Here is a 10,088-nt window from a genome sequence, read left to right as displayed (position 1 = left end):
ATATTGTTAAATATGAATCCACTATTTTGCCAAATCATAAGCATCAATGTGCAGAAGAATTTTAATGAGAGTGTGGGGAATAATCTGCCTCACATCTTCCATTCCAGTGGAAACCAGATTTCCCCTTCCCTTCCCTTCCCTTCCCTTCCCTTCCCTTCCCTTCCCTTCCCTTCCCTTCCCTTCCCTTCCCTTCCCTTCCCTTCCCTTCCCTTCCCTTCCCTTCCCTTCCCTTCCCTTCCCTTCCCTTCCCTTCCCTTCCCTTCCCTTCCCTTCCCTTCCCTTCCCTTCCCTTCCCTTCCCTTCCCTTCCCCCGTTTTGGCTACAGCTTTTGATGTTCCTTATGCAGGCAGGCTTAATGTCTTTCATGAGATGCAGTCCCCTCAGTCGAGAGTCTTTCATGACATGAAAAGACTTCTCTGTAATTTTCTTTTTTTATTATTATTTTGATGTAAGCTGTTAAAATATGGAGAAAACACTGTCTGATTATTTAAAGATAAAACCTAGACTGGGTCATGTATCTCTATTGCAAGGCTCAGTCTACTTTAAATTGATGAGTTGAGGGAATATTGGAGGATTTTTATTCTCAGTAGTCGTGACAGGAGAATGAGGGAGGTGGGAGTGAAAACTAGATCTGCTCTGAGCAGCTTCCCCTTCAGTTCTGCCAGAGGTGTCTCTTAGCTGCTCATCACTGCAGATCCAGTGCCTACGGGATTGGTTTGCACTTGCTTGTGTTATTGCCACTGCTTTTCTCAGAAATGTCGAACCATTAAGGTTACCTGGGAGAAAAGTTATTTCTAATGAAGAGCCCTTGAACACTTGGTTGCTGTCATCACCGTCCACGCTAGTGCACGTGCAGGAGACAAGCACAGCCGCTCTCTTCTCCAGTCTTCTCTCCCTAGAAGCTGAGACATGAAACACGCTTTCATTTTGCTCTGAACCTTCAGGCAAAGGGAGAGTCTCCTGTGGATTTGCAGAGTCTGTGCTGAGGGACTGGCCAGTAAACCTAGGACCTAAGATTGTGTAAAATGCATTTTTCTTTGACTTTTCACCAGTGCAGAGTTTGACTGTCTCCAGGGACACAGCTGCAGGCCAATAGCCCTCTTCTCTCCCCTTCTCCTGTCATGGGGGGCTCATCTGTGGAGGGAGACAGGGATGCTGTTCATGAGAGCTGGGAGGGTGCAGCACGTAGGTGTGTAGGAGAAGGAGAGGCCGTGCACAGAGCCTGTGTAGACAGTACAAGGAGAGCGTGGGTGGGCAGGGGGGATGAGGGTGTGTAGCTGTCAGAGAGCAAACACGTGTCTGCAAAACTTCTACCAGCACGAGGCTACTGCCCAGGCACCACCTGCCCAGATCAAAGCCTTTCCTGCTTGTGTTAAGGGAGGCTTTGAACCTGCAACGACTCTCCCCCACATTTCCCCTTGCCTCCAGTGCTGGTTCCAACAGGGGCAGCTTTGGGGAGGCACGGGGACACACAGAAAACTCACCTTGCCTCCCTCACCCACACTGTGGGAAGGAATGGTGCTCTGCAGGCTGGAGGGGCAGAATGCCTCTTCCCACCCTTCTGCTCTCCCCGTGGGAGTTGTCAGGACCTCAGAGGCCCAAGAACACCTCTCTTTTCTCCTGGGGCGGGTTGTGCTCGGTGGGAGGCGGAGACGGAGCTGCTGCAGGTGCGGCTGGTGCTGAAGGGACAGCTACGGGGAGCCGGGCCGGGGCAGGAGCACGGGGAGGGTCGGGAAGGGAGACCACCGGACAGGAGCAGGACGCGGGAGGGAGATATGGGGAGGGAGGGAGAAGGAGAAGTCCGTGGGTGAAAAGCCCAGGGACAAGGACAGGAACAGGGAGGGACACAAGGCACTGGACGGAGAGAGACAGACAGAGGGCAGGGGCAGAGAAAAGAGGGACAGGAACAGGGCAGGAAGGGAGAGGAAGAACACGTCAGACTCCGGGTGCACTCCGGCTCGGGTGCCGCGGGGATCTCGGCATGGCCGGCTGTAGGAGCGGCTCCGCCGGCGCCAGACACGCCGGTACCGGGCGGCTCCCGGCGCGCCTGGGGACAAGGGGACTGCAAGGTGGCAGCGGGCAGCCCGCAGCGCCGAGCCGGGTCGGGGCCGCCGGGGCTCTGCAGACACCGGCGCTGGGGACTCCTTGAGGCTGCCGGCGCGGGTGTGCTCGGAGCACCCGCACCGCCACCCAGCTCGCTGCCCGCCGCGTGTGCCCCCCGGGCTGTCCTGTGCCCCGACCATGCAGGCTGAGCCGCGGGGCCGGGGGTGACCGCCTGCCCGGCGGGGATGCGTCCTGCCCGGCCACAGCTGCGGCTGCAGCTGCGGGGCTGCTCCGGCTCGGTAGCCGAGCGCCGCAGGTTGCATCCGGACAGCACTTGACCAGCTGTTTTGTATATTTTCTAATTTCGTGCAGAGCGGGGCAGCGGTCATAGAGGTAATCTGTAGATCCGTGGCTTTAAGGGATAAATTAGAGCACTGGATTTGATCCGTATTGCAGTGGATTAGAGCAACCTCTCCCCCCTCCCCTTCTCCTCCTCCCACCCCTCCTTTCCAATTCACTCCCCCCTCCTCCAGCACCACCTTTTTTCCTCTCATGCAATACCAAAACTGACCCTGCCTGGCAGAGAGACTGCTAGGCGAACAGAGCAGTGCTCGCATCGCCAGCACACCGCGGGAGCCGCCTCTCCCCTTCCAGCCGCTGCAGCCCCTCCGGGGCACCGCTGCTGCAAGTTCCCCGGAGGCTGGCGCCGGGGCCGGGGTGTCTCCTCCGGGAGCCGGGGAGCGGCCGCTGCCCACGGGCTGTCCCTTTGCCTCGGCCCGGGGGGGGGGCCGTGGGGCGGCGGCGAGGGAGAGCGGCCCCCGGAGGGCATTTCCCGAAGGCAGCGGGGCCGGGACCCGGCAGGAAATGGAAGGATGAAGTGTGCAGCCGGAGCGGTGATGTTCCTTCTCTCCTTGCTTTCCCCCGCAGGAACGTAATCCGCAATGCTAGTTCTCAGGTTGCTCAATGTTGTCGCTCCAGCCTACTTCTTGTGCATCTCCCTAGTGACCTTCGTCCTCCAGATCTTTGTCTTCATCCCCAGCATGTTCAGAGACCCTTCCACCACCCCACTTTTCTCGCCTGCTCTGCTGCATGGGGCCCTCTTCCTCTTCCTCTCAGCTAATGCCCTGGGCAACTACGTCCTTGTGATCCAGAACTCCCCCGAGGACTTGGGCAAGGACTTTAACTTGGGCAAAGGAGCCGAAGTGGCAGACTGGCTGGATGGAAGCAGGTCCCCTGGCTCAGCCTTGCCCGGCACTCACTTCTGTAGACTGTGTTCCAGAGTCACCCAGAGGCATGACCACCACTGTTTCTTCACAGGGAACTGCATCGGGAGCAGGAACATGCGAAACTTCATCATGTTCTGCCTCTACACCTCCCTGGCTTGCCTTGACTCTCTGGTGGCAGGCATGGCTTACATTTCTGCTACACTTTCCATGTCCTTTGCGGACCCACTGGCCTTCCTCACTCTTCTGCCTCACTCCATCAGCCAGTTCTTCTCAGGTAAGGACTCCTTGCTCAGAGATGAGGAGCATGTTCCTCCTCCAGGACTCCTGGGATGGGGGGACCTGATCTTCCTTGGATAGTCATCTGTGCGGAGGTGTGGTATGGAAATGGGCCAGAGGGGTAATTGGCCTTCTTTGGAGGCTACAGCCAGCCTTTCCAAAAGACTTCACCTGAAATAGAAGCTGGGACCCACTCCAGGTTATGTCCATAGCTACATTTCCAATGCATTAGGCTCTGGAATATGCCCCGTAACCAGCTTGGTGGTGATAGAATAGAGCTATCTGTGGTGCAGGACATGTATTGTAATTAGACAGAGGAGATGGATTTCACTGCAGGTATGAGGGATCTTTTGCCTGTCCTATAGGTAGACGTGGGGGTGGTCCTGTAGGCTTTTGTGCCCTACAAATCTGCAGGTTCCCCATATCCCAGCAGGTATATCTTATCCAGGTCTACTCACTCCCTCCATTGTCACTCACCTCCTGCCTCCTGGGAGTGCAAACTTACTGAGATCTTTTCATCCTTCCAGCACAGGAGAATTGGGGTTCAGGCAACAGAAACCGAGAGAGGAGTTGATGTGACATGATTAGGTACCTGTCTTGTGACCCCAGTCTGGGACACAAGTCCACAGAGAACCATGGGAAATTCTCTGTGCTGCTTTTTGCAAAAGCTCCACACCAAAAGCAAATACATCCTTCTCCTTGCTTCCATTCCTTACCCTTCTTTCTACTTCTTACCCCTCTCTCCCTGCCTTTCTGTAAATCTCCACAACCCTTCTCCTTCCCTCTCCTGATTTTGCTCCCATAACTCATCCTCTGTTCTTGCAGAGCAAGAAGTCTTGGCTCTTCACCTTTCACACACCCTCAAACTCTCCAACCTCAACCCTTTCTCTGTCCAAACCCAAGAGTTAGACAGATCCTGACCTCAGAGAAGGGATTATGCAGACAGCCTAGACTGCTACTCTGCCCTGAGAGTGGCTGCAGAAAATTGCCATCTCCCCACTATGAGCTCCAGCCTCATGCACTTACATCAGCTTTTACTAGACTAAAATAGGTAGCCCATATATTTTAGCTTTGCAGCTTCAGCTGAACTCAGTAAGAAGGGAGTCTGTTTTGGCTTGTGCATTGTCACCAGAAGTGTTGATTAAGATCTGAGTGTGGAGATTCCACTGCTGGGAATACAGGAGCCAGAGAGGCCCTATCTTGCTTTTCAGATTCCAGGCTGGAATGCCATCTGAAAACAAACAAATATCTCCCTGCTTGGCAAATTTGCAGATTTGTCATGGTAATTACTGAAAGACAATAAACATGAAATCCTGCCATGACATTTTTATGGAATAATTTTTCCAACTAGAAGAATTTTTTGTAAATAATATTGCATGAGCTTTACTAGCACTAAAAACACTGGGAATGATTTTCCCCTGTGCCTAAGCTCTGCTCAGCACAGCACTCTGGGAGGGGGAGCAGGGATATGGGAGGAGATTATCAAGGAATTAGTTCTCTCTGACTCTGAGGGCTTGTCTGCACAGTGATGGGTCCTGGCACATATTTGCAGAGACACCAGCTCTGGTGGAAGCAACTGTGATACCAATACAGCATGTGGCCAGTGTTTGAGTGGGACACAATGGGTCTGGATGCAGAGCTAAGAGCCAGAACACCCTTGAGAGGCAGCAGCTTCCAGCAGCTCCCACCAAACCTCTAGTTCTGCTGAGAAGAGAACTGCTGCCTCACACAGCAAGATACAGGCATGTGTTGTCTTGATTGCTTGGGAGGAAAGGCCTACTGGGTTTCTGCCAGTACCTTTAACCTCCATTTCAGGAGAGAAAGACACAGTCTTGAATGGTTACCTGGAAGGGTTGCTCACACAGTAATTTTCAGCTAATGTAACTGTTACCTAAGGGTTGTTGTATCATCCAAACAGAGAACTGTGATAGCAGGGAAAAAACTTTATCTTTCTTCTTCTCCATCATGCCCACTGTACTGCAGAAGTAGTAAAGGAGGATGAAGGGTTAATCTGCTGGTCTTATGTCAACTAAGTGTTCCTGCTTTCGTGCTGGGCAAGTTTTCAGCTGGCTCATTCTGCCCAGACTGTACTCAGGCATGGATTTCAGATTCTGACCCAAAGTCGATAACTACAGCCTACAATACAGCTTTTCTGGCATGGATAATATATGGCAATATAACCTTGAGATCACACTGGGTCACTTAGAGACAAAAAGAATCCAAGGCTAAAAGAGACTGGGGGGATCAGGGGCAAATGGAGAGCATTATTGTAAACACATCATATTGGACCACACAAAATAAATTATAGAAAATGCTTTATGTAGGAAACCTGAAGAAAAGGTTTTAAAAAATGCTGCATCTGGAAAGGATGGCTCAGAGATACTTAATATTTTCAAGGGGAAACAAGGGTAATTACTTCCTGAATGTTGAATTTCATCAAGTCAGATAAATAAAGCCTACAGGTGCCTTGCAAAGGATCTAAAGAAAAGGTCTCTCCCCATATCCCATCTCAGTATCAGCTGTAGGAAAAAATAAATATCTGTCACACTCTGGTCCAGTAAAAGACGAACAAAAAATCCAGTACTTGGCTCTGGGCTTCTTACCTGGTAGATTAAGTTATTCTGACAGAATTGGTATGAGGATTTGTCATTATCCTAAGGGGCTTGTTCTTCTCTCGCTGTGTTGCATACAGAGCCCACTGAGCTGAATGGGATCTAATAAGAAGGGAAAGATGACATTGCATTTAGGAAGAAAATGGAATGATTCCTGCACCTTTTTCAAGTGAAGACAGTCTCTGAAAGCTTGAGGCTGTAGTCAGTGTCCTTACAAATTATCCTCAGAGGAGCCTGCCCCAGTCTCTCACTTACAGCACTGCCAGGTGGAAAAGATGGGATTCACAGATTGCAAAACCAGGTGATACCCCCTAATCCAGCCTTCTGCATAAGGGACACGAGAGGTGCATATCCCATGACCCTTCTGTTGAACTTAAAACCTGAAGCACCCATGTACCTCTTTTAGGCAGCACACCTCTATTGTCCATGCAATCCCTGCTCTATCACAGCTGGTCTTGTAAGGCTCATGGTCTTCCAGAGGAACAAAAGCATGTGAGAGTTTTTTATTTCTAAACCTTATAGGAACCACTGAAAAGATATCAGCTATTTATACCAGTATTGACACACATTTCATTTCCTTTGTGTAAATATGCCTGTGTGTAAATATGGGTGTTTGATAATATACCAATATGCACAAAATACGTGCATAAACATCATATGGGAACACAGAGAATTTTATATTAATGGGTTTAGCTCTGTTTACACACTGAAAGGTCACTCAGTGACACCTGCTGTTATACTAATATTTTCCAGAAGGAGTTCTAAAATCATTGTAGAGGAAAGGGCCTACAGAATATTTTTATTCAAATATATTCATCACCAACATATACTAAAACCCCCCAGTTGAATGAGGAGCTTCAGATATTCAAAGTATTTTGAGTATTCTAGCAGCAGCTAATGAAAGGAATTTGGAATGTATTTTAGAAAGGTTTCTGTTTCTTTCTTGTATTCACATGAAAACTGCCTTGTTCCAAAGGTAGGAAAGCCATTATTGATTTATTTTTCTATTTTAACATTTTATATATAGAGAGAAAAAGAAATACAAAATATTTCTGCCTTGTGTTAATACAAACAGTAAGGCTTCTTAGAAGGATCTACATGCTGTAGGGTCCACTTGTATTTTCAAAATCCTAGAAATCTTAGATTCTAGGATTCTCTGATGAGCAGGTAAATCCTCAAATAAATTAATCATTGTTCAGAATAGTGCTGAAGTCTTACAGATATGCTTTACTTCTGGTTGAATTTGTCCCTGTAATCTAGATCCCCACATAAACAGCAAAAGAAGAAGCGTACAAGTGACCACTGTCATTTTAGTATTTCTGCAGCTGGTCCATTCATCAGACACTATGAAGGAAATAATTTAATACAGTTAGAGCAACCAGCCTGTCTTGTTCCTACCTCCCCACTTGTGGCCAGAGAAAACAGCTGGTTTGTTGGTTCCTGGGGCTGTGTTAACTGCTTGTAGGGTGTGTCTAAGCACTTTCTTTTCTTGTCCTCCCTCCCTCCTGGTTTTCAGGAGCTCTCCTTAGCTCTGAGATGTTTGTCATCCTCATGCTCTACCTCTGGCTTGGGATTGGACTGGCTTGCGCCGGCTTCTGCTGCCACCAGCTGCTGCTGATCCTGCGCGGGCAGACGCGGTACCAGGTGCGGAAGGGAATGCTGGTGAGAGCCCGGCCCTGGAGGGACAACCTGCAAGAAGTCTTTGGCAAGAAGTGGCTGCTTGGACTTCTCATCCCCATGCAGAACGTGGAGAGTAGCTACCGTAGGCAGAAAGAGAAATAAAATCCCCGTGTGTGTGTGTGTGTGCATCCCACGCACACAGCACCTTCCCTGCTCTCTCCCACTGTCTCCTGGATCACTACAGAGCTGGGCTACTCCATCTTTTGGGATTGCAGCCACTGTAGGAGGAAAGGATGAGCTATCAAACAGAATAAATTAAGCATATTTACATGGAAATCACAAACCATGTAGATGAGATACTCCAGCTTAGTAGTCACATCACTGCGCCTGCATAGGTGGCAACAGCCTTTGAACTAGCAGAAAACTTAGTCAGACCCTCCTGTGGCTTCCTGTCTGAACCCCTCAGTCCCCAGCACTATTAGTTACCCTATATAGTCTTTAAAAACTGCATCAGGAGCCTGGGCTGTTACGGAAGATTGTAAAAATGGTGTCTAGTCTTAGGGAGGTTTTTGTGGAGTGGCTCTTTGGCACTTATATACATGAGAGCTTCACACGAGAGCATCATTCCAGAATTTTTTGGACAATGATCTCAGGTACATGGTGTCATTCTTGGGATTGTCCTATTCAGGGCAAGGAGTCGGATTTCAATGATCCTTGTGGGTCCCTTCCATCTCAAGATATGATTCTTGATTCATAATACTGACAAGCCCTTAATGATAGAACTGCAATGCAATCAAGCTGTCCTAGGAACAGGCTATGAACATGGTTAATGCATCAGATAAACCTTCTCTCCACAGGCTAGAAAATCAGGAGGAAAACAAAATCACAGGAGGAAAACAAAAAGAAATTTAGAATTTCTCATTTCTGTTATTGATCTGTTCCCTATACAATGATAGGTCAAGACTGTAGCTCTGCTGCTTATTTTTAGCAATCCTTTGTCCAATGGCAGAGTGCAGGCAAAGCTGCCCTTCTGACAGGGAGCAGCAAGCAGATAAATCATGGTCAGATCGAGGGACAAGGACAGGAAACCACAAAGGTGAATGAAAATGCTTTGTTCGAGAAGCTGTGTGATGAGACAGGCTATGCATACCTGTGAGAGAGACAGAAGGAAGTGTGGCCACACAGCAAGCACTTGGGAGGGTGTCAAGAGCATTGCTGCTGTGTCAGAGCCCTGATGCATCACCCTCTCACAGGGAACACCTGCACCATTAGGGCTGTGAAGAGTTCAAAATTCCAGAAAACAAGGCAGTTTTCCAGCCCATCAGGGCACTTCATTTTGCACTAAAACAAACAGAAAAATGCTTTTCTCAGACATCCCTGCCACACTTTAGTTACAGGCTCTCCAGGGCAATTCCCTCTCGCATTGCAGCAGAGGGGTAAAATCATCCATGTTATAACTCCATTAAGGGTGTTAATAGAATTACTACAGGGATTAATCAGCTTCATGTGTCCATTGCTTTTTAGCCACAGCAGCAGCCCATTAGATCAGTGCTGAGATCCTGTGCTTACAGATGTCTTAACAAAGGATACCACAACATCTCTACCAGGGTCATAGCACTGGATTCCCCAGCAGCTGCAAGAGAGAAGCCTCTGCTTTGGCAAACTGCATCAGCTTATGTGGGCTGGGTAGGAATCCATTGCTTCTCTTTAATAGGCTGGGAGTATGCTGACAAGCCATGAAAAATGTTATTTCTTCCTCAGAAAGGCTCTTGGTGCGTTCCTGATAGTGGAATGCCCCTTGCTTTTATCCTTGAGTTTCTCATAGGCCAGAATGGAGTTACTCATTCCTACAGGCTTTGTAACCATCTTTGACCACTTTACACTTGAATACACGTTTGAATCTCTAACAAACAAAGTATATTGTGATGAGCAGAGTAACCTTGAAAATATACTGGAAAAACCCTTAGCTTGATAACTAAAACATGGAAGATACATCCTTCCACACTGTGTGTGTTCGCATGAACACACAATTGTTTCTGTGGGTAATATGATGTATTTTCTCTAACAGTGAACAATAAAAGGTATTCTGATTTTTTACATGAGCTGTATTGTGCTTTTTGACAGTTAGCTGTCATTAGCTGTCTCTATACATTTGTTACAGCATACACAGAGATGTGTCAAAGGAAGAAATTAAGATTTGTTTATTGGCTTTGTGTGGTAGTTTGACAGGAAATATGTTTTCTGTATATATGCTGTGGTTAGGCCAATGGATGCTCAGATTTTAATATTGGCACCTAATGTGGCCATTGGG

General features: G+C 48.4%; 1 protein-coding gene and 1 long non-coding RNA gene across 2 annotated transcripts; one reads left to right on the top strand and one right to left on the bottom strand.

Moving 5' to 3' along the window:
• Window positions 1-319: 319 nt before the first annotated feature.
• Window positions 320-2,754, bottom strand: LOC143694381 (uncharacterized). Its single transcript, XR_013182854.1, has 3 exons — window positions 2,615-2,754; window positions 1,485-1,854; window positions 320-902 (listed from the first exon to the last, which is right to left on the bottom strand). It is a non-coding gene; the product is annotated as an uncharacterized LOC143694381 (long non-coding RNA).
• ZDHHC22 (zDHHC palmitoyltransferase 22) lies at window positions 2,469-9,874 on the top strand. The gene is made up of 2 exons (XM_054635218.2): window positions 2,469-3,543; window positions 7,674-9,874. Exons 1-2 carry the CDS (start codon window positions 2,985-2,987, stop codon window positions 7,937-7,939), a joined length of 825 nt encoding a protein of 274 aa, XP_054491193.1. The 5' UTR covers window positions 2,469-2,984; the 3' UTR covers window positions 7,940-9,874.
• The last annotated feature ends 214 nt before the right edge of the window (window positions 9,875-10,088 follow it).

Source organism: Agelaius phoeniceus, chromosome 6, assembly GCF_051311805.1.
Source record: "Agelaius phoeniceus isolate bAgePho1 chromosome 6, bAgePho1.hap1, whole genome shotgun sequence".
NCBI classification, from domain to species: Eukaryota; Metazoa; Chordata; class Aves; order Passeriformes; family Icteridae; genus Agelaius; species Agelaius phoeniceus.
This window is presented reverse-complemented; position numbering and strand designations above follow the sequence as displayed.